Below are 25,108 nucleotides of genomic sequence, written 5' to 3' on the forward strand. Positions count from 1 at the left end.
TATAATAATAATAATAATAACAGTAAGGTGTTATGTCGGGGTCGAGTGAGTATGTCACCGGACTGTCGATCAAAAGGTCTGCAGTTTGAGTCCCGCCACGGCATTAATGTCCTTTGGCAATACATTGATCTACATGTGCCACACTCAACCCATGTGATGTTAATTAGGAATTAGTTCCTTGAAATGCTAGAGCGCCTTGCTTAAGCTAGGGTAATAATTTGGGCAGCGCCAGGAGCGTCACAAACTGAAGGACATGTGCGCTATAAAGAAGCCACCAAATTATTATTGTTATTATTAATAGCTACATGTATATTGCACATGTATCTATCAAGGAAACTACAAAGTAAAATCATCACCCTAGCGTAAGCCTAGTTAAAGTGCTAAAAACATTCAAGAAATAAATTCCTATCAGATACCCATTTACTAAACCTGGGTGGAGAGTGGCAAGTGTAGATCAATGTCATGCCACAGGACATTGGTGCCCTAGCTGGACTGGACTTGAACCCTGAATCTCGTGATCCATAGTCCGGTGATATATCTACTCAACCACATCGCCTCTGATCTAGACCACGGCACATCTACCTTGTCTGCAATGTTCATCTTTTGTATCAGTTACAGTGTCAATTTTCTGGTAATAAATGGTAACATTTATACCTCAAGTAAAAATTAAAAAAAAGAGTTACCCGTAGTAGTTGATCAATCTATCCTAAGGTGCTGAAAAAACCAGGTAGCTGCAATGTACGTCTCATTCATTGAGGAGGGTGGACAATTTCTTGCTGTAGACCATTTTAAAGGGAGCATGTAACACCTCAAGTGAAATTGAAGTACTATTTGTTGATTTTAAATCAATCCTATAAATTCCTGAAAAACATACTAGAAATATTTCTAATGGATTTACCTCTTTTTTTTATGTGTGTGTGTATGTTTTGTAAGTTATTGGGTCTTTATAAACGAATTTAACATCTTAAAGATATCTATTGAAAATGAACAAAATCAAGTGATATTTCAAATCAAATATGATTAAATATACAGAGGAGGGGACGGAGATCAGGCTGGTGGGCGGGGCTAACCCCTACGAGGGTCGTGTGGAGATCGGCCTGGGTGGCAACTGGGGTACGATCTGCTCCAACAGCTGGGACAAGACGGACGCCAACGTGATCTGTCGGCAGCTGGGCTACGCCACGGCGACTTCGGCCATCCAGGGGACGTCACGCTATGGGACTGGGACGGGTCCAATTTACCTGGACAATGTTGGATGTACAGGCTTGGAGGCTAACATAGCCCTTTGCCCTAGCAGTGGGGTGGAGGTCCACAACTGCAGCCATAAGAACGATGCTGGCATCATCTGCTCTCCTCCAAGTGAGTTTAATTGTTGAAATCTTGGAGTAGCCATTTTTTTATGAGCAGTAAGATTAATATTAGTCACTTCCTGAAAATATTATTGACCTCCCACCTATAGAGAAAAAGTATTTAAAGCCTATCTGCATTAGTTTGGCCAGGAGGGATCAGACCTTCCTGTGTGGTCACTGGCAGGTAGTTATCTCATCAAATCAGCTCCAAATTAACATAAAAACAAGGGGTTCATGGGGGACCAATGGGTACCGCTAAGGCATTGTTGGCTATATAGAGGGCGCACGTAGATACAAGTAGTGCCTTCCCGCTTTAAAACATTATCCGTCTATATTAATAATTAAATGCCTCCTCGTACATATTGTACTACTATGCTAAATATCACCTGATATATGATATGAAGTATTTGTAGACGTTTTAATTTTGTTCTACCTGCTGTTATGTGCTTTAAAATGGCAAGTACAATTTATTATAACTGTTTAGGAATGACTATGAAACAGCAACAAAACAGTCATTTGTACAGCTAGTGTAAAGTTGTATGTTGCATTTATACTGATGTAGAAAGCTGAGAAATGAAGTACAATAAAAATCCTGAGTTTTCAGCTTACTGCAATTATTGGAGAGGAGCCTAATAAGTATCCATGAGGAAAATACTAAATGAACCTAATATATCTCTATTCATCCACTCTATGTCAGTTCGTCTGGTTAGTGGGAGCAGCCCTTACAACGGTCGCGTGGAGGTGTACAGAGGGGGGTGGGGCACCGTCTGTGACGACAATTGGGACATCCAAGATGCCAAGGTCGTCTGCCGGATGCTGGGCTTTGGCCCGGCCCGCAGGGTCATCGACACGTCAGGAATGCGTCAGACCTACAGCACCATCTACCTGGATGAGGTTGGTTGCCTTGGCAATGAGACATCGCTGTTTAACTGCCCTCACAACAAGATTCACGATTGCACCCATGCCGAGGATGCAGGCGTTGAATGCTGGGAATTAGGTCAGTAGCTTTCAGTAGATTTATCTGTCTTAAAACCTATCTGCACTAGTTTGGCCAGGAGGGATTAGACCTCTCTGCATGGTCACTGGCAGGTGGTTATCTCATCAAATCAGCTCTCAATTAACATACAAAAAAGGGGATCATGGGGGATCAACGGGTTTCGCTTAGGCATTGTTTGCTATATAGAGGGCGCAAGTAGATACAAGTTATACAGTCCCGCTTAAATAGAAATTCATCTTCAGTGAGTATATCATGTGGGGTCCCACCCATTTCCATGCATTTCCCCTCTCTCTGTTAAAAAGCAAATATTTCCTCCAAATTAATACTAATACAGTCAAACCTGCTGTATATAGCAACTGCCCAAGGGAAGCACAAAAAGTGGTCTTTGCAGACAGGTGGTATTTGTAGACAGGCCCCCTTTAGTTCATGTTTCAATGAGAAACCATTTTCAAGGGAAACAAAACATGTGATCTTTGTAGACAGGTGGTCACAAAACCAGGTTTGATTGTAATATGTGAAATGACATTTGTTTCTCATCTTTGAACAGACTTAATATCAACGTCTGTGTGAGCAAGATAAACTAGCATCGAAGAAACAGACTTAATACTAGTGGATAAAACATTCACAGAATGTAGATAGCACATTCCAGATGTAGATAACACATTTACAGAATGTAGATAGCACATTTCAGATGTAGATAGCACATTCACAGAATGTAGATAGCACATTCACAGAATGTAGATAGCACATTCCAGATGTAGATAACAAATACAATTTATATGGATGAAATTAACAAATTTCCAGATATACACCTGTAAGTACCATGATTGTTAATTATCTTTGGACAGACTTGAAGTGCGATCTTCCTCACATATCTCGCTGGTCCTACATCAGCGTGACGCAGGTGAACTACGCGCAAGGAGAGGGGCTGGATATCAGCTGCATCGATGGCTCAGCATCTATCACCCTTATCTGTGGGCCCGGAGGACATTGGGAAGGACCTTCAATAACCTGCCTTCCTCCCGCTGTGATAGATAGTAAGTTGACAAATATGCTGTTGCCTCTGGTTATATTTAGTTTTTCTGACATATTCATGAACGTCACTTGCATGTTGCTTCATTGTTCAATTTGCTGCTTGAATTAAATGTGGCCAGATAAACAAGCTCAAAGTTTAAGGGTTGAGAGGGAAGGAGGGAAGGAAGGAGGAATTTTCCAAACTGACAACATACATGTAGTCTCTTAAATGTTTATGAACTCTTGCATGTGAATTGTTTGAAATGCCGATTGAATTTAATGTGACCATCTAACGAGCCTCAAGACTCCATGCATGTAGAATCAAGATGTATAAATATTAAAAAAAAAAAAAAGAATTCTTTAAAATATTGCCCACATGTACATGGATGAAAATTAAAATGTTGCTGATTATGGTGAAAATGACATTAACAGCAATGGAGGTAAAATACTGCATGATCCGTAGGAAAGTCTTCATTAGAACTGTTCAACTACCTACTATGCAATCAAATGAAATGTAAAAGCAAAGCCATTTTAGAAGAAAAAAGGGTATTCATTCAGTCCTACTCTTTTATGTCCACTTCAAACTATTTCAATATTTCTTTCCTGTTTTTTCGTTTCTAGGACAAATGTGTCCTTTGCCCAGCCCGCCCTCAGGGGCTATCTTCAACACAGCTAAAACCCTTTTCAAACCCACCGAGACCATCATGGTATACTGTGATGATAATAGACCCGTGTCGGAGACGGTGGTTCTTTGGAAATGTTTGGAGGATGGCTCCTGGTTCATGAGAGACGTAGATTGTGCTCGGACAGCAGGTGAGTGCATCGAGGGATCATATTGGAGGTGGCAGTTGTATTGGGTACACCAGTGTAGAGAGAGAGAGATGGAGAGAGAGAGAGAGAGGGATAGAGAGGGATAGAGAGGGGAGAGATTTGAGGGGGAGGAAGGGATGTGGAGAGAGAGAGGGAGAGAGAGGGATAGAGAGGGAGAGAGAGAGGAGAGAGAGGGAGAGGAGAGAGAGAGAGAGAGAGAGAAAGAGAGAGGAGGAGAGAGATTAGAGGGGGGGGGGGGGGGGGGGAGGGAGAGTAGGGGAGGGAGGAGGGAAAGAGGGAGAAGGAGGAATGGGAGGGAGAGCAGGAGGGGTGGGAAGGAACAGCCCAGGAAGTGAGCAGGGGGGGGGGGGTGGGGACAATGCATGCAACCATTTTTCTTTTACAATGAAAAATATGTATATTTTCAAGGCCAAAATCATAGTGGAAAATCTACATTCTAGGGCAAGATTATAGTATTAATGACTGCTTACGCCTCGGGGCAATAGCACAATTCTAACCTTCCCTTGAGCGTATAAAAACAACTATTTCTCGAATATTAAAGCAGTCATTAATACTTTTATATGCCAAAAACAAAAGAGGCAACTAATGACCACCTTGGCCTTTCTCTAGTTTATCTGCATGGTTGTTTTTTATGAGTGTATCTTTGAGAGTAGACTAGATCTAGATTCTAGTCTAAGCAAGATATTTTTACAATTTTGGGGGTGGACCGGCCCTGTGGGGAATAGAGAGAAGAACCTGCGCTTTCATATGACACCTCACTTATAGAGTATCACCTTCAGGATCACAACAGATAAAGGTTTGAATCTCGAATTGAAAAAAAAACTTGACTTTTTTTGCATGGTCACGCAATGCACGTAGACTGCATAGAGACTGCATTGCGTGTAATCTCTATGGGAAGAATATAGCACACAACATCGGGTGCGCGATCAGACACCCTGACAACTAGATCTATTTTGGTGTACGTCTATGCTGGTACTCCATTTTCAGCAACTAAACTAACATGTTTATGGATAATTTCATGTACCCTTTTTGTTGTTCTTGCTGTCAGCGAGTCTTGCATTTGATAAGTTGAAATCTTGGGACAGTTTCTTTAGCCATTTTTGTCTTGTTTGGAATTGTCTTGTCTTGTATGAAAATACCGACCAATTCTTCGCACACGTACGGTATCCTCGATCGCTCAAACCATTTTTATGCCTCCGTTACGAAGTAGCCGGAGGCATTATGTTTTCGGGTTGTCCGTCCGTCCGTACGTCCGTCCGTACGTCCGTACGTACGTACGTACGTACGTCTGTACGTACGTACGTCCCGTTCTCGTGATCGCGTTATCTGAAGAACTGGTTGATGGATTCCTGCCAAACTTTGGTCATGTATGTATCTTGTAGAGCCGATGAACTGATTAGATTTTGGGGTTACGAGGTCAAAGGTCAAAGGTCACAGGGCTCATTATGTATGCAAAACGAGCTCGTGATCGCGTTATCTGAAGAACTGGTTGATGGATTCCTGCCAAACTTTGGTCATGTATGTATCTTGTAGAGCCGATGAACTGATTAGATTTTGGGGTCACGAGGTCAAAGGTCAAAGGTCACAGGGCTCATTATGTATGCAAAACGAGCTCGTGATCGCATTATCTGAAGAACCGATCGATGGATTGCTGCCAAACTTAGGTCATGTATGTTACTTGCAAAGCCAAAAAACTGATTAGATTTTGAGGTCACGAGGTCAAAGGTCAAAGGCCACAGGGCTCATTATGTATGCAAAACGAGCTTGTGATCGCGTTATCTGAAGAACCGATTGATGGATTGCTGCCAAACTTAGGTCATGTATGTTACTTGCAGAGCCGATGAACTGATTAGATGTAGGGGTCACAAGGTCAAAGTTCAAAGATCACAGGGCACATTATGTATGCAAAAACAGCTCGTGATCGCGTTATCTCAAGAACCGATTGATGGATTCCTGCCAACTTAGGTCATGTATGTTTCTTGCAGAGCCAATGAACTGAGTAGATTCTTGGTTCATAAGGTCAAAGGTCATGGGCTCATTATGTATGCAAAAATAGCTTGTAATCACAATATTCTGAAAACCTGTTAATGGATTACAATTGAACTTGAATTTGAAAAATTTCTTCTGTTTTGGTTTGTAAAATTGCTCTATGACGGAGGCATCATTTTCGACTGCGCGCAGTCGAAGTTCCATCTAGTTTAACATGTAAACCTATGGGGTAACCATGGAGACTGAACTATTTTCCCGGTAACCATAGTTACTGGGATTTTAGAACTGTTTTAACTATGGTTACTGGGAATTTTACAGAATTAGTTAAAGTTTATGAATGCAATTTCAACCAATCAGATGGCTGGATTTCTTAAGTGAGGTATATAATGCCAGTTATTACATGCGAAGGATTCTGATTATCTTTGATTGTTTTTGTTGTTGTTGAAGGTACAAGAGCAGGTTCAAGACCAAGGAGTTTCAACATCATTCTTCTCATCTGTATCTTACTTGCAATAATCATCGTCGTTATCATAATCGTGGCCGTCGTTTTAATTCAAAGGTGAGTATCTCAAATTCTGAACAGCTGCAACCTTGCTAAGCAACATAGAGTGAATACCGGTACATAAATAATTGAAAAATGGAAGTTGGAGCAAAAAAAAATCTTGAAAATATGGTGAATAATTTTGTACATTGTAGATTGGGAGTTACATGGCACGGTATAGTGTAATCATCTATATGTTGAATTATTGGATGATGAAATTTTGTTGTGAAATAGTTATGTAAAAGGACTTTTGAATCTTGATGCTATGATTTTAATCAAACCATTGGTGCAAAGTGTTACCTTTCGAGTGTTGATATTGCATCGTATTTCGACCTAGCATACTGAAATTACACATAAGGCCTAAAAAAAAAAGATGTTGTTATACCCTTTGCGACCGACCCAAAAATCTTGAAATCTATGGTCGGCTTTTAACATTTTTACTTAGAAATAACAGCCCAAAGAGGGAGTAAAACCAACAAAAAAAAACCAAAAAAAAAATTCTGACCGACCGACCTATGTTTTGGCACCTAAAGGGCAGTACAACATCTTTTTTTTAGACCTTAAGCTTGAGCACAAAGACTAGAACAGAATATCTACAAAATTCAAATCCATTCCTTTTTGCATCCATTATTGTTCTACAGACATCGACGTCGGCGACTCCTGGCCTTGCAGCCGCAGGGAATCGACATGGAGAACGTCAACAGCAAGTTCTCCAACGTCAACTATGCCAATCCCAGCTACGACCCTTCTGGTGACGACCCTCCCATCCAAGGGGGCTCGGAGGCCACCGGGCTTCCCCCGCCTTCACCGGCCGAGATGCAGTCTTTCAGTGACGTCAAACCCCTCATTACATAATAGTTACTTTCAGGTGTAGGATATCGACTCTTTATCTGCAACGGACTGCTACATTGTTTTGAAGTATATTGTACATACACATCATACATGTGACAAAAAAGTTGACTATGGCAGTCGTCTTTATGTTTCATTAGTCAACGAAAGCAGATAAAGAGTTAAAGAGGGGAGTGGAATATTTGGTGAACTTTCTTTGTACTAGATAGTGGTAAAAATGATAATGATGTAGAAGTTTATGCATGGTGATACTTGGATAGTTTGTCTACATGCACATACAAGGCTGTAGACTTGACTGATAGATTTTAACAGGAATAATGATTGTTGAAATTATGAAGTTACACAGAGAAATCTTCCATAAATCTTGTTACGATTCATTTTAATTTGAAAATTCCAGGTTTCGTTAGTCGTGATTGTATGTTTGTAGTAAAGGTTAATTGGACGTATCTTTGGTGATTCTATATACACTGTATAGCACTGGATTTGCTAGGATGTTTTGTAAATGTTACAGCAATACTGGGTACTGCTTCAGTCTCTCATTACTCAGAAGTTCTGCAATAGCTGTGTTTGATGTTCCAACATTCATGACAGTTAAAGAGTTCAGTAAAAATAAAAATGAAGAATACAAAAGTGAGTATTAAAAGAGATACATGTAGGAGCTTACATGTACAGAAAAAGAGGATAGCTTATTAAAGTAAAATCTGTCGGTATACAAGAGAAAAAAGTACAATTTTACAAGAAGATGTATAGATATGTATATATTAGTGCTGTATCTGACAGAATCTTTTTTGCAGAATAAATTTAGTTATAGTTATTGATCAATTTCACTGTCATGGTAGGATGCAGTAAGAATGCCGGAAGGACTTTATAAGCTAGCGTCTTTCATCTAAAAGTTCTGAAGAGAATATTTAAAATGTACCAATCAAAAAAACATGTTTTTCTTTTGATGTAAGGGGTTCCATTTGGCTATAACGGCATATTCGAAATATCAGCTTGAAACATTACTTCTTCAAAGAGATATTGCAATTATGTACATTCTAAGTGAACAGTAAAATGCTTGTTCAGTAGACTGGTTAATGCATGTGCACGCACTCTACAGAATAGGTCCAACTTGGGTTCCATGCAAGCGCTATACGCAGGGTTTCATGTTATCTTTTGTATACTTCATACTCCTTGAATGCTTACCTATAGAATGCCAGGTAAATTGTTTCGAGGTTGATTTGATAGATTCCAGACAAATGGTATTTTACCGATATTTAAAGGTGATTGGTACACTTTAGAATTTTGGCTTTGCATCAATCAGGACCAAAGTCAAAGTTAACCTGCTGAGTACTGAATTTTCCTATTCCCATATACTTAATACTTAATGGGCTGATTGTCTCAGTATAAGACTGCAAGGAGGCCAACAAAGTGAGCCAAAGTACTGGTGTTCTTGTTAGTATGTGGCTGGGGAAAAGACATTCCTTATTATACATTCCAAATTGTTATTAAATTACGTTTTACGTTGGTACTAATTTTGTCAGCTTTTCTCTGTATAGAAATTGATATGTGTTAGATATTCTTAAATCCACATCTGAATTAAAAACAACTGTACATCTATGTTTGACAAGGATATGTGGATAATGTGACAGCTAGATTATAAATATAAGATTTAAAAAAAAAAATTGGTCTTCCAATTTGGTGACTGAAAATAAATTTCCTCTTTTAACTTTCCTAGAATGTAGTGACGCTGTTTTGTTCTGTTGGAAGTGATTTGAATGACGGTCATTTCAAAACTTTAAGCTAAATGTAGTGGTTATAATCTTTTACAACACTCAGCGTCCTTGCTAATGATAAGTAAAATCCAAAATAAACATCAAAAGAAAACTTACTCATGATAACAGGTACATTTAGGGTACATATGTGTACATTGCGTTCAAATGCCCATTTCAAGAATACAAAATCCTTGATTCTTATTTTTCTAGCCATTTGAGAGCCGACGATAGTCGGTCTCTCGTACAATATCTAGTTCTTTAGAAGAAGCAAATAAACATGTACCAGAAATACAAGATTTTGTCGAAACTGATAGCAATAAATACAATTTATTCACATTCTTTCATTATAAATAATGTTTTACAAAATAACGTATAAACTTTTTTTTTAGAATTCTTAAATAAGTATAGCATTTCATTGTTCAAATTAAAAATGTAGACATTTGAATTGCAATAGAAATATAAAATTGCCCTTTACGTAGCAAAGTTGTATTTGAATAAAACATTAATCAATGTATTAGCTCGTTTAAACAAAATGCCTGTCTCAAAAAAAAAACTGCTTTACAGGAAAGGATTTATGACTTTTTTTCTCCAAACAATGACTTGTTGATTTTGTTTAAAAAAAGGAATTGAGAGAAATACTTCTCATGCCTTGATTAAGAAAGAGTCTTATAGTAATCCTGAATATTAGAATAAACACAATATGTAAGTAAAGTGAAATGAAATCACGGAATATGAATATTAGATCACCTGAAGTTGATGGGCTTTTTTTCTTCACGTACTAGGTTTTGCTACTTGAGCTAGGTCATGAACATACATGTACGTCCATAATTTGGAGGGAAAAAAAGTATTTTGATGATCAATATACAATTAAGATCTGTTTGGCATAACTATTATTTCATGCATGAACTTAAAAATTCATGCACATAAAAAATTGCTTATAGCTTGAATTGCTTAAGTATTGCTAGAATGTAGGCAAAACAAATTCAAACACATTTAGAAAATCATGATGCACCGTCCCTTTAGAGTCATTCCCAAATCTCTATCTATGCGTAGATCATCGATTTATGACATAATTGTAACAGAAACACAATACAAAATCGCAATCTGCAAGATTTTCTTGGTTCATAAACCAAATCAGGGAAAAAATAAAAAACGTTCACCATGAATACAGCAGTCTTCATAATAATACTTCTGGAAATAGAAAATAGGAGAATTATAATCCTGTTTAAAACCAACTGTCTGTCATATGAATATGTTCAGAAATGTTAGCTTTAGTTACAGTAGTCTTTCTTTATCTTCAGAAAAACTTTGTCTACTGGTAACTCTTTCTTCCCATAATTGTACCCATTTTCAAGAAAATAAATAACATATTCCATTCCATTTGCATGGGTTCTTCCTCTTTCCTTCTTCCTATGCTGTAGACAAAAAAATCCTGACACATGCTTACGATGGATTATCGAAAGCAGCAAAAAGTTTAAATATTATTCAAAAAGCTTCCTGATACACTGTAGCTATCTGCGGTACACATACTGAAAAGCATCGAGCCATGTACAAGTAGAAGCTGACGTTTGGCAAGACATCAATCTACATGTACATTTGCCACACTTGACCCAGGTGAGGTAAATGGGTACCTGGCAGGAATTTATTTCTTGAAATACTAGAGAGCCGTAATAGCAGCCATGCTAAGGCTGGGGTAATGATTGCGGAGCATCAGGATTGTCAAGTCTGACAGATATGAGCGCTTTATAAGAATCCACTATTATTATTATTATTATTAAGTGGAAAACTTGGTGTTGGCCTGTGCCACCCAAATATCCTCACATTTCTGTAAATACAAACTGTACTAGTATTGCTCAAAGACATGCATGAATACAGTGTATTGTTGATTTCCTTTAAAATCAATTCAGCAGTTTTCATACATTGTCTGTTTTACATTGAAAGTTTTACAAATACATTTCATTTTAATCTATGGAAAAATTGATGTTTTATCATTACCGGTAACCAGTTAGAAATACAAAATGGGTTCTACAGTGCAACATTAAAATAAAAAAAACACACATCCAGTTTACATGATTTTCATGAGTAAAACTTACAATTTGTGTGTTCACTATGATAATTCAGCATTGAAGCATATTCCTTGTGAAAAAATGTATAAGGTAATCATCTGTTCCAGTACCCCTAAACTGGGCTTATTCTTATTCCAAATGAACACTTGCCCCCCCCCCCCCCCAAACACACACACAATTTAATTTTGGAATTAATAATTATTTATCCTATGCAGCGTAAACCTTTGATTAACAATTTTGCTCCCCCCTGCTTCACAGATAAATGGACCCCCCCCCTGAAGATAGTATATCACATATTAATGTATATTATAACATATGCTTTAAGGAGGGATACAGCTTTGACATTCATCATGTACAGTATGTGTAAATACAGTCAAACCTGTCTATTAAAGGTAGTCTGTCCCTTTTGCAGGCTAAAAATACAAAAATTATGTAAATCCTATGGTAAACAAAAGATAATACCAACTGAAAGCTCCTCTTAATTAAAGGTACTATGTCCCATTTGCAGGCCCAGAAAATGAAAAGGTTAAATTCTAACGGCATTTGAAAGACAATACCAATTTACAACTTCTCTCAAAACGAAAGGGCTTGCAAACGACTTTAAGTGGGAAAATAACGACCATTAGTTGTTGAATCAACTTTCATGTAAGTGATTGCAATCACCTAAGTAAAAGTCTGATTTTCAGACCCTTTTACCGAATGGTTGTACGTTTTGTGCTACACAAAGAGTCAATCAGTTTAATTTTGTTATCAGGTTTTACAGCACACATTTTTTTTGAGAGGGATGCAGTATGGGTGACCATTATTGACAGGTGGCAGCTATTAAATGGACTGGGTAACTTTGCCTCAGATTCTAAAACAAAATCCTGGATTTAGCTCATGCTGCAGTCATAATTATTAACCTTTAGGTCATACATGAATCCACTGACTTTTACAAGCCCATCGCCTGTCTGATTATCAAGATATCTATGATTGGAATTAAAAATTTCAGCATTCGTTTTTCTAACAGTTTTTAAAACACTAACCGTCTTTTGGGAAAAATGAGTATGGTAAAACCGGTAACTCAAAGATTTTAACGTTTTGAGGCACTTCATGATTATTTGAAGCGCAATTTTTAGGGCTTCAATATTACACCATATCACAGACACTGATAACACTTAGGGCCGTGCATCTCAGATTTAACATTGTTAAACGATGCCTTTAAAAGACAGGTTTGACTTCAGGTTAAAGGGACATGAGTAATGTACCTGACTACTTTTCTTCTAGGAGAAGACACATGTCATAGATAATCTGATTGATCCTGTCCGAGAGCCCCACCCACTTGTCCGTGTTGAACCCCATCACGTTGGCAAGACAAAGCACCTCCACGTTCCCCATCAAACCATAGAGGGAGCCTATGCCGTAGTAAACTGGAAGGGGAGTATAAGAGGTAGGGATTACAAAGCCAGTTTAGCTTGAAGGACATTGCACAGTAATGCTGTGCAGGGCCGGCTGGTTTAATGTATTCCCCATGTTCATGGTATTGTGCATATAGTAAATACATGTGCATTATCAGCCAGCTCTGCGCAGCTAAGGTACGTAAGAACATTACTGCCAAACAACATTAAAAGAGTGAAAAAAAGAAAAAAATCAACACCACCATAAAACCAACTCAAAATTGACATTCCATAACAAAGTATATAAAATTCAATATTTCAGATAGTTGATGAATGGTTGATAAGAAACATAAATGTTTATGAAAGTACCTCATATTAGCTAATATATCATATCATTGAACTTGTATTAAAATGTTAATGACATTCTTTAGTAAAAAAAATGGAAAATTATCTGGAAATGTCATTATCTAATGCTTTGAATTGACTACTACTTACCTGTTGGCTCTGAAAACTCCCCTGTGGATAGTACCTGCAGCAAAGCACTTCCGAAATCAACTGCGTTGTCATCTACAAGCTGCAAAAATAAACAGAGAACATATATGTATGTGATTTGTAATTTATGCTTCTACCATCCTTAAGATTCAGTAGGCAAGCTTTCCTCCACTCCTGTGGACTTTCTGAAGCCAGAAGATTTTTCCTACAATATTTATAGAGAGGAGACAGAGAATAACAAGAGTTTCTACTCAGCAAATCCTTGATATCATCTTTGCAAGTATGTTTTTACTCGGCCTCTAAATATAAATTGTATATCAAATAAATCTATCCTTTCAATAAGGGAATGGAAATTTAATAAACTCTTCAGTGCAGATTAAATAGGAAAGGACCTCAAAAGATATGTCACATCGTTGTCAATTTGAGTTTCAAAGATTACAACTTTGATCAGATTTAGTTGAAGTTTTACTTATCTGTTTCCCTTAATTTACTACTCTTATTGCCACCAAGTAAATATTAGGGTGGACTTCCTCTTTGAAACCACTTGCATTTTTTTTCTTGCCGTGCAGCTGTGCTTACATGCAATATGAATGTACCATACGTATTTTGCTGAAGCTAACTAACTACATGTAAAGGGCTCCATGGCATCATTCCAGCTCAGATAGCCAAGGCTTAGCATTCAATGTGCTTATCACACTACAAAAGCTCAATTTATACGTCATCATCATTTCTCATCCACAGAAATGAACTCTTGAAAGCTAAATCATAGTTAGGTTACTCATTTGAACAAAATCTCTATTAATATATCAATATTCTTTCAAATCCGGGAGAAACGCACTTTCGATGGCCATATCATTTGTAGGTTGCTAACTTTAATTTTAGTTCGCTTGATTGAGTACTAACCTGTACTTACCCTAAACCTAAATAGAAAACAAATCTTAAACCCTTCATACAGACCCAAGCTGACTAAAATTGAAGTTAGCAAACTACAAATGATTGAACCCCTTCTTCTGCATGATTGGCTTTCCAATGTACCTTGTGTCTTGTGAAGTTGAAGACGAGAGAAGCGGCTGCCTCGCACAGCTGATCAGATCCACTCAACAGCATGGCTATAACGATGGCCTTGATAATCTTCATATTAGACGTAGAGGAACCGTTGGCAGAGGGCGCTTTCCATTCTTTCTCCGAGATGACCCAGGCGTATCCTTGACTGCTGGCACACATGTTACAAAGCTGAAATGACGCAAATTCAATTTTAATTATAATTTTCATTCATATGTTTTTTTGTTTTTACTGCCCATTTTGTCATTTTTCATATTTCATTTGTTTCAATAACACATTAATTCCAAATGGTAATTACACAATACAGGGGCCAAGGAATCCATATCCTGTAATTAAAGTATTAATCACACCATTAATCATATATTCTGCAGTTAAATCTTAACACCAAGTTCCTTCGGTTTTGGATTGAGAGTCAAGTGAATGGACCACTACACACCACAAGACCTCCAACTACAAGTTATACAGACTTTTGTTTTTGTTATTTTACAATGCCATTGATTTCATCAATTTGCTTTCTCTTCTTCTTCTTCTTCTGCCTCTTCGTCTTCCAATTCTTTTTCGTCTTCCTCTTCTTCCTCTTCCTTCCCTTATTCACCTTCTCCTGCTTATCACTATTATACTATTTTCTTTACTCTTTATTCTATTTTTCTTTTCTTCTCAAATTCACTCTCCTTGTACAGCTCTAGAATCTCATACTATACTACTTCGTTTTTGCCTCTTATAATACCTTTTAGATTCCAACCTACTATATTGTGTTACTCAGTACGGGAGCCTATTCACATACAAGCTATGCTTTTTATTTAGGCTCCCCACATTTTACATTGTTTTACCTTGCCTGTCATATCTATATATTACGAAACTTTTTACCTTTTTTGTGTACATTATACTTGATTTGGAATCTTAATTTTTTGTTGTTGTGTGTAATCTACTCTTAAATGCTTGTATAAAAAAAAAAATAAAAAAAAATTGTTTTTTTGAATAAATAAACTTCAAACTTTAAACTTCAACTATTGTCAGAGCAGTAGTGGCTGAAGCATGTGTCTTGTACAACCTACTCACCAAGTGAATGATCTCGACCTGGACCTTCTGCGGCTGCCCCTCTGCCCTGCTCACAAAGTCTATGATGGTCCTGTCCTCGTTGGTGCAGAGGAGACCAATGACGTCCTCCCTGAGGAAGGCCAGCTGGAGGAGCTGGAGTAGTGGGACCAGCACCACAGGGGGTAGGTCCGTCCTACCAAGTAGCTTTCCTGGAGAATAAGAGGATATGGTAGGAGATCTTGGATGTTGTTCCATGATGGTGCACTTGGTAAGATGGTTATAATGCTACCTTCACAGATTTTAAGAATAACTTACCGGTATACATTTCCAAAAAGTTATGGCACCAGGGGGGTGTTTCACAAGTTGAACTTATCTCTAAGTTGGACTTAACAATAATGGAAAGCCATTTGGAATCCTTGAAAATATTTTTGTAAAAGTTATTTTAAAAGGCATAAAATGTTAATTCAAATCATTCATATTATCATGGGAAATCATGGGAAATCATGGGAATGTTCTTGATGTGAAATTTATGAAAAGTCTAGAATAATTTTTGCTTTTGAATATATTTCAAAATAAGGCTACATATGGCTCTCCATAATATTTAAGTCCAACTTAAGAGTTAAGTTTGACTTTGAATCTTTGTGAAACACCCCCTTGGAATTTTTTAAAGAGTGATTTTATAGTCCCATTTATAAATTTCAAAAATTAAAAAAAATAGTACAGCCGACCAAGTTGATTCCAAATCAATAATACCAAATGAGAGAAAAATCCTTGTAATTCTATCAAGAACTTTGGAGCCAAACTCTTTATGTATGGATTACAGCAGTGGTTCTTAACCTTTTCACTCATCCTTCACCTAAATCCCCATCTGACACATGCTGTTATTGCTGTACCCCCCCCCCCCCCACCTTAATTAACTCCATGGTCAGATACAGGTGTATATTCAGAAGGATGCTCCATTTATGACCCATTTATTTCTTCGTTGAAAACCCCAAAAAGCAAAATGACCCCCTTGGGATGTTATACCCCCCCCCCCAGATTAAGAACCAGTGCATTACCATATTATGTTATGGAGAGTAGGGAAATCTGAGATGGAAATAGCAAGTTTTAGTCATTGTTTAAAAGTGTTTATAAGAGACATCATACATTGACCTTTTTTTGTTTTGTGGAGGAGGGAGGGGGGGGGGGGGGGGGAGGGGAAAGAAGGAAGAAGGAGGAGGGGATCAAGAATATGCACATGCCCGTCAAAGCACTGTTGGACACCCTGGGTTAAATCACTGACCTATGACCAGGAAGTAGTCTGGTTTGACAGGAGGTAGAGTTTTATCCCAGTCATCGTCTAGGAGACTGTCGCTAGGCGCTTGGAAGGCATCTTTCATCTGGTCTAAGATCATCATCTCATCCGCAGTAAGGAGGCTCTGAGGAAGGTGCTGTTTGATGCTGTCTGTGAATGCTGCTGGCTGCAAAATGGACAGAAATATGAAAAATTGTAAAAATAATATCAATAGCACTGCTCCTTTACTCCTACAAAAAGAAGAAAAAGAAGAAAAGAAGAAGAGAAGAAGAGAAGAAGAGAAGATGAAACATACAAAAAGGAAATTCTCTTCACTTGTGCATAAGTATAAGAAAATTGAGTGGGAGAAGATGAGGATGGGGAATATGAAGACAAAGAAAAAAAAGAGGAAGAAGAAGGAGGAGGAGGAGGAGAAGGAGAAGAAGAAGAAGAAGAAGAAGAAGAAGAAGAAGAAGAAGAAGAAGAAGAAGAAGAAGAAGAAGAAGAAGGAGAAGAAGAAGAAGAAGTGGCAGTGGAGTAAAATGTGGAAGAAAAAGGAAGAGGTGCTCTAGTATTACTAACTTAGTTTTCGAACAGGCTAATAAATCTCTCTGAAGTAATAACTTCTTGCCAGGCAACCATTTAAAATGCACCCAGCAAGGGATTATATTTATTCTTGTCGACTGGCACTAGTGCTAGGCTGGAACTGAACCCCAAATCTCTGAAACTTCTAAAAGTAAGGTGAATGCACCACTGCACAAAGACACACCTAATTGCTGTCTGTGCTACTGCATGTACATGCTACCTATTTCTGATTTTCTGTATGATGAATATATGATGAAACAACTTACATCACCATCTCTGAAGAGGCAAAGCCTTGTGATTGATCTTGATTGCCTTCGCTCCCTCAACTTCTTTAGGAAGAGGTCGTTGTCTTCTTCCTCTTCCTCGTTATAGGTCGCTTCAGGTGCTTTTTTGGGTTTACTGGCTTCTTCAGACTTTTCTGTCGATTCTGAAATTCAGTATCAACAATGATATTTCACTATTAAAGGGATTGGGTAGTTTTGAAATTAATTATCAATTATGATATTTCACTATTAACATATCACTGAATATCAATGCCATCCTGGCATCTTTGGGCCAGTTTTTTGAAACCGTCATAAGTCTAAGTTTGTGGATATCCCATAGAAATGCATGTTAATTCTATAATTATATAACACACGTTTCATGGGATGTCTACAAAGTTAAACTTATGACGGTTTCAAGAAACAGCCCCCTGGTAAAGCTACCAAAATAATGAACTGAAGCATTTAAAAATATCTTGAAAATCTTTCTTTTTCGGTTATTCCTCAAACATATGTTGAATAATATTCCATTGAAGTGTCTTTGTACCACGATCAGTGATGCTTTGGCCTTGCGACCCTTCCTGATGAAACTGGTCTGTGCTTTTACTGTCCCTCCCCAGCTATATGTAGTTCAATGCCTCAGATACTTGAAGAAGTGACCAAGGATTACAGGATCTACCTCTCCTCGTTTCCAGATAACAACGATGATGATGTTGATGATAATAATGATAGTTATTCTCTGAAATTTAATTGTGCATAGTTTCAAATGGCATTCTTTTACTAATGACACATTCATTACCCCCTCAAAGATCTCCAATTATCCTTAAAAGGTAAAGAAACCTTGCACTCAAATCATTGCTTTTTAGTTTTTAGTGTTTAGAAAGTTCTGTAAATTCTATAGATAGCTTTGATACATGATGTTCAAATTAAGAACCCAGTTACACTATAGTGGCACCCTAGATAGCTTTACAAGCTTCATGAAATTCCTTATTCTTTGAAGAACAACAGCATAGTGAAGCACACAAACTAATGCGCTGTAATGGACAGAAGGAAAGAAAAATGAAATAATAGAGAAGGGTGATATACAAACAGAATACTTCCTTAAGTCAATTGTTAACAATGGAAATTGTTTCTAAATAGAAACGTTTTAAGACACATTTTAAAGCTGTCAACAGTATCACAATTTTTAAATATACATGTATATTCTGATATTTTGTTTCCATAGCTCTGCTGATGCCATCGGAACATAGCATAAAGGCAATATCCATACAACAAATCTATACCTTTAGTGCTAGTAGAAGTTGAAGCAGTTTGAGTGGCCGGCAGCGGTTTGCCACCTGCCCCGCTGGCTTGGGCATCGTAGACAGATGGACCCCCCTCTGAGTCAGGGCGGTTGCCCGTAGGATTGTAGGCGAGAGCATCGATGAGAGGCTTCATCGCTTGACCTATGGGTCTGTAGGAGGTAAAGGGAGAGTTGGGAGAATCATACAGAGGTAGAGAGAGAGAGAGAGAGAGAGGGGGGGGGGGGTAGAGAGAAAGAGGGAGAAAGAGAGAGAAAGAGAGAGATGGAGAGAGAGAGAGGAAGATAGAGGGAGAAAGAGAGAGAGAGAGAGATAGGGAGAAAGGGAGAGATAGGGGGAGAAAGGGAGAGAGAGAGAGAGAGAGATAGAGGGAGAAAGAGAGAGAGAGAGAGAGAGAGAGGGGAGAGACAGACATTGAAAGCAAGGGCAAGGGGGCATATTTCTCTTTCTGTTAAGATAAACTGCAAGTCTAAATACCGGTACACAATTAACAGGAAGGCTGCCTGTGAATAGACTGCTTGATGTACCCTGATGCGCTCACACAAAATAGTCCGAAATGGAATCTGTGTGTACTGTTTTATGAAATTCTTTATTTCATAAATACTCCTTTACCGTTAACTGATATAATGTCGGGTAAAGTATTTAAAGTTAATTTGATATATTTCTAGCAGCACACAAATTTGTAATTTTAGGTAATTGGTACATTTTAAATCGGAGAGAAATACTTGAAATGATTCACACTACATATATTATAGTATTAATGACTGCTTTGAGAGAAATAGTTGTTTTATTACGCTCAAGGGAAGGTTAGAATTGTGCTATTCCCCGAGGCTTGCCGAGGGGAATAGCCCAATTGTAACCTTCCCGAGAGCGTATGAAAACAACTATTTCTCGAATATTAAAGCAGTCATTAATACTTTTATATGCCGAAAAAAATAGACTAAAAAATAAAAAATAAAAAATATTTTTTTTTGGTCGAAGATGAGATTCGAACTCTTGCGTACAAAAGGTGATATATCTAAAGTCAGCGCCTTAGACCTCTCGGCCATCGCGCGTTATTAACATGCTTGGCAGTTTTGTACGATATATACATTAAAATGGATTGAAACCGGCTTCGCGTGTGATGAATGCTTCGCAAAAGCTCCATGAAATGGACCCTTCTTTTACTTTTGCAATGCATATTGGCACGAACTTAGATCAAGATCTATCGGCAGATGTTGTTTTTTTGTTTTTGAGAGTTAATTTTCGTCTTCATGTCAACAATGCAAGATAAAATTGTCGGTAAGATCGATCGAGATTCAATTGTATTGAAATTGCCGACCAATTTTTCGCACACGTATGGTATCCTCCATCGCTCAAACCATTTTTTAACATGTAAACCTATGGGGTAACCATGGAGACTGACCTATTTTTTTTAATAACCATGGTTATTAAAAATATTGAAATGTTTTATGCATGGTTACCGGGAATTTTACAGGAACAGTTGAAGTTTATGAATGCAATTCGACCAATCAGATGGCTGGATTTCTTAAGTGAGGTATATAAACCGGTATGCAGACTTACGTGTTGAGTACTTCCTGTGGTAAATCGGTGATGTGTGCTGGGATAGAGTTGCCTGTTAGGAACTGGGCCACCTCGTTGCTGAAGTTATTGCAATTGTGGTTAATCAGGTTGTATGTATCTCCACTAAAAGTAGGTGAAATATGGCAGAAAACAAAATTTTAAAAAAAGAAATGTTTTTGAAAGATTTTGAAGAGAGAGATAGCGTAGCATGAAAAAAATTGCCCTGGCATAGCATCAACAATCAAACCCCTATAATGGGCAAGAGTGTGACAAACAATATTTATAAAGCAATTGAACTTGCCATCATCACCATCGTCGTTGTCACCATCGTCTTTTTCTTCTATTATCATAATTATTCATTATCACTGTCATCAATCATAACTAATATATTCATTATTATCAGTAGTAGTATTATTAATACCGATAAAACATTATTTCTATCATAATAAATCATAACTAATATTGTAAATTTTTTTGTAATTATTTGTAGTAATATTATTTCTATCAGTATCATTATCAATCATAACTACAATTAGTAGTCATGGTAGTAACTAGTAAAAGTAGTAGATGTAGTAGTATTAGTAGAGTATTTATCTATTTTTGTCGTTGTTATCACTGTAACTGCTTTCATTATCATCATCATCATAAATCTGTAATTGATTTGTTGGTATACCTGAATGCAGACATGCCCATCTCTCCGAGATATTCCAAGAAGAGCGAGTAGGAGACTTGTGTGGATCCAATCTTGTGCACCTGTGTCGGCTGTCCTAGGATGGTTCCACACTAAAACATTGACAGCAAGAAAGATAATTACAGTCAAAATGTGCATTGGCGACTACCTATCTAAAAAGCCCAGAGCCCCATTTCACAAAACTTGTCTTCAGTGACAAATGACAGTTTTTGTTATAAGCTACTGAAATCAATCCTTGCTTCTGATTGGTTATCGACAGATTTGTCGCTGATTTTTGCCATTTGTCATTGCAAAGAGGCTTTGTGAAACGGGTCCAAGGGCCCCTATTCATAAAACTTAATACTAGGCTAGATGTTAACTAATGACATAGTCTATAGTACTTGTTTATAGTTGACAACTAGACTTAGTGGGTATATGAATATAACCCTTGATATTTGATCATTGAAATCTGTATCACAGGAACCTGTACATGTACACAAAGACCACCTGCCTATAAAGACTACTTTTCTTGCATCCCTTGAGCAGTCTTTATATACAGGTTTCACTTTATATGATATTAGAAGATTCTTAAATATTTGAGCAAATCCAATTTCTTAATAATAATAATAATAATGATAAAACCACATTTTTGTATAGCGCATATTACTTTATTATATAATATCCTTATGTGCTTCCAAAGAGGATGGATATTATTACCCTAGTTTTGCTCTGGCAGCCATAATCAACACACAGTGCATTTCAAGGGATGACTCCTGCAAGGTACACTGTACCCAGTTAACACCTGGGTGGAGAGTGACAAATGTGGATTAATGTCTTGCCAAAAGGCATGTGTGCTAGTCTGAGATTCAAACACTCAACCCTCAGATTGAGAGTGAAGTGAATGAATCACTATACCACAACACCTCCACTTCTTGTTTGGTCTATGTCAGTACTTGCTGGACTGACTGGGGTAATATTCCAACATCTTTCTTTAAACTCCTGAACTACTTACCGGCCTGCAACTTTCTATTCCTCCACCGCCAAAGAAATACTCTCTGCCGTAGACCACAATCCCTGTATGCCATATTCCATCAATTTGTTTATCTGAAAAGGATATCACACAAAGAGAAGATATGATAGCAAAAGTTGTAATGGAAGAAAGAGACATTTCTTTCTGTCTAACTCAGCCCAGGCTTCGCTTGAGGCCAAGACCAAAGCTCAAAGGCCAGCAGTACTATAAAAATCAACACCTAGGCTATACCGAGGCCTGTATTGCTAGGCTTGTGCTAATGTACTTAGCATGATGATTTCATTAAAAAAAATGATGATTTCATTAAATTAAATAAAATGCAAAGGAAAGATCTATTTCGATACCCAAATCCTGATTTTGGAGGAAATAAGAATCATGCAAAGCAGAGACTTCATGCATTGTAACTGTAGATGTAAGACTCTCTATGCTTTGCTGGAGTGACTTTAAGCATGATAAGAGCGCATATCGAGTGGTCTTTTCTTTGCTTACACTTAGAGTCTACTGCTTAGCCTTTGCTTTGGCTTTCCATATTTACTGAATGAATGAACGGAATTGCGAAAGTACAACAACGCCGTCTAGCCTTGATTTACTCAACACTGGAAACATCTATTCATGCTAAATTATACCTACAACATGACATTTCTAGTGACAACATGATGTCAACAATATAATTGCAAAGTACACATTTTACTAACAAAATTATGAGCGTATGGGACCGAGTCTGAGAAAAATCGCAAAAGAAAGATGAAACTTACTCAGTAATGCTAGGGATAGCTGACGAGCAAGGCCTTTCGTTAAATCATAAATGTAAAGATGTACGTCTTTTGGCTCTGGTTGATCCATTTTTCCAGAAATTGACAAACGAAAGCAATGGGAAAATAAGTTTAGTTCTGTCGACGCCTCAGTGAAGAATGAATCACTGTCACTCACATTCCGAAGTATGACGTGCGAGACTATGCCCAAAAAGGGGGAAAATTGTCGACTCACTTTCAACAACCGCTCAGGTCACTGCAATTTGGCATTTCGTGTACGACGGCAGAGCACTTTTCACGCACGGATTTCAGATTCGGGAGAAAATGAATCTTTTCATGCAGACTTACGCGGCATTTGTGTTTATGTTTGTAAATTTTGCATAAACACATGTATTTAATTTGGAGAGTTCGAGACTCAGCTACCATTCCCGTTCAAAATGTGCCGCATCATTTTGATTGCATCACAAATGATTGCTTTTAAATAGCGCCAACCTCCTGAGGAGGAGGACTAGGGGGGAGGGGGGGGGGGGGGGGGGGGGAGGAGGATGGGGAGGGAAAAGTAAAGAAGAGGGAGAAAGTGGGAAAGGGGGAATGTAAATTAAAATAAAGAAGAGAATAATAAGGAAGAAGAAGATTAAGAAGAAGATTAAGAAAAATAATAAAAAGAAGAAGACGAAGAAGAAGATGCATGGAGCTAGAAGATAATGTATACTTAATTCAACGAATCATAGGCTTGATGCTGCATGAGCCGGAGAGGCGAACTTATAACAATCATAGGTTTAAGTAGGCCAATTTTGTTAGATTTAATTTATTTAGATCTATACAACTATTTATTCATTAATTCACCTTTTCATTTACTTATTTATTTACTTATTTTATTTATCAATTTTATAAATTTTGTTAAATTATTTGTTATTTTCTCCTTTTTAGTCTGGGGGAGGGGGTGGGGCGGGTAGAATACACTGTAGATTGAAATTCGAATAAATGGTCATTGATTATAGGGAAAGGATGATAGCCGGTCCTATCATCTTTCACCGCCTCTCTCTCTCTCTCTCTCTCTCTCTCTCTCTCTCTGTCTCTCTCATTTTCTCTCTCTTTCATTCTCTCTCTCTCCCTCTCTCTCTCTCATTTTCTCCCTCTTTCATTCTCTCTCTCTCTCTCTCTCTCTCTCTCTCCGTCAAATTTTCGTTAAATTTCAATGGGGAGGTACTGAAGCCCGGCTTCATCCTAGTTCGGACTTATATAGTTCGGACCTATAGGGTTACTGTATGACGTCATTGAGTATAGTTAACGATTCATAATAACTGAAATACAAATAAATCAGCTGTAAATTCAATCACCATAGTCACCCTAATGATACCAGATCCCGCTCAAAGCCTATATTTTCAGGTATATAGCCTCCTAATCCATGAGAGGTTGAATGGCGCTGATCGAGATGTAAATAAATGATTTCTAAAAAAAGAAAACCGGTCTGTCTCTCTATCTGCCTCTCTATACCTGTCAATGTCTGTCCGTCTTTGTTTCTGTATTTATATATGTCTGTCTCTCTGTTTATGTCTGTCTCTGTCTTTGTCTCTCCCTCCCCCCTCTCTCTTTCTCTCTCTCTCTCATTTTTATTTTCCCCTACACGTACTGTACAATTATTTATCGCAACTGAGGATGTTTAATTATATTTTCCAAATTCGTAGTCATGTCGCTCGCGTCACAAACTTAAAATTTGCAGAGAGAGGTAAAATCAGAACAGAAACATTATTATCAAATACATGCATGTGCAGTATGACACTTTTGAAAGCGGATGACTGAAGCCGTAGAGTAATATGGTACTGACCAAAGGAACCGTCAGAAAAGTTAATTCGGGTCTTTTTATTTATATACGGACAGTAAAAATCACAGGTAGAATTACCCCTTGTAATGATCGATATTGTTTTAACTTTTACTCGGTTGTTTATCACGAGGAAAAGCTCAAGAAGAAATTATTTTGAAAAACTAGAAAATGACAATTTCAATGATATTCAAAGGCAGATGGGGAGTGGAAGGGGGGGGGGACTGGTAAAAATGACCGGAACCCAAGCTGAAAAAACAAAACATGAAAACAAACCTGTAAATGGATAAAAATATGAGAAAGGACACATATACCCCTCCAAAATTATCGTGAATCAAATTACGCTGAAAAAGAGTAATGCCATTACTCCTCTCCACTTTCGAAAAATCCTGGTTCGCCTGATGTAGATAGGATTTCAGCTAAACGGAAACAAATATCTGAAGACAGATTTGGGGGATCAAGGAGCGCGCCAAAATTTGTAAATGCATCCTTGT

At 37.7% G+C, this 25,108-nt stretch overlaps 2 protein-coding genes across 3 annotated transcripts in view; one reads left to right on the forward strand and one right to left on the reverse strand.

Annotated features, from left to right (window-relative positions):
- Nucleotides 1–9,234, forward strand: part of LOC762517 (deleted in malignant brain tumors 1 protein-like) — a 71,487-nt gene extending 62,253 nt beyond the window's left edge. For both annotated transcript variants that reach the window (XM_030984751.1, XM_030984752.1), the window contains 6 exons: nt 1,033–1,359; nt 2,047–2,346; nt 3,195–3,383; nt 3,982–4,173; nt 6,628–6,739; nt 7,363–9,234. In XM_030984751.1, the coding sequence (XP_030840611.1) occupies nt 1,033–1,359; nt 2,047–2,346; nt 3,195–3,383; nt 3,982–4,173; nt 6,628–6,739; nt 7,363–7,576 (1,334 nt within the window). In that variant the 3' untranslated portion in view covers nt 7,577–9,234. The remainder of the gene's footprint in view (nt 1–1,032; nt 1,360–2,046; nt 2,347–3,194; nt 3,384–3,981; nt 4,174–6,627; nt 6,740–7,362) is intronic.
- A 988-nt stretch (nt 9,235–10,222) lies between these two features.
- Nucleotides 10,223–23,128, reverse strand: LOC593529. Its single transcript, XM_030984753.1, has 11 exons — nt 22,796–23,128; nt 22,023–22,114; nt 21,014–21,123; nt 20,341–20,463; nt 18,760–18,929; nt 17,483–17,643; nt 16,641–16,818; nt 15,380–15,567; nt 14,294–14,491; nt 13,262–13,340; nt 10,223–12,799 (listed from the first exon to the last, which is right to left on the reverse strand). Exons 1-11 carry the CDS (start codon nt 22,881–22,883, stop codon nt 12,642–12,644), a joined length of 1,545 nt encoding a protein of 514 aa, XP_030840613.1. The 5' UTR covers nt 22,884–23,128; the 3' UTR covers nt 10,223–12,641.
- Between the last annotated feature and the right edge of the window lie 1,980 nt (nt 23,129–25,108).

Source organism: Strongylocentrotus purpuratus, unplaced genomic scaffold, assembly GCF_000002235.5.
Source record: "Strongylocentrotus purpuratus isolate Spur 01 unplaced genomic scaffold, Spur_5.0 spur5_scaffold_14, whole genome shotgun sequence".
Lineage (NCBI taxonomy): Eukaryota > Metazoa > Echinodermata > Echinoidea > Camarodonta > Strongylocentrotidae > Strongylocentrotus > Strongylocentrotus purpuratus.

Excerpts from the sequence above, each read along its gene's own strand:
- LOC593529 (XM_030984753.1), bottom strand. The coding sequence starts at position 22,883 with ATGGATCAACCAGAGCCAAAAGACGTACATCTTTACATTTATGATTTA. Across the intron at positions 21,124-22,022 it reads GAATAGAAAGTTGCAGGCCG|TGTGGAACCATCCTAGGACA; the intron begins GTAAGTAGTTCA and ends TCAATGTTTTAG. Across the intron at positions 12,800-13,261 it reads GGAGTTTTCAGAGCCAACAG|TTTACTACGGCATAGGCTCC; the intron begins GTAAGTAGTAGT and ends CTCCCCTTCCAG.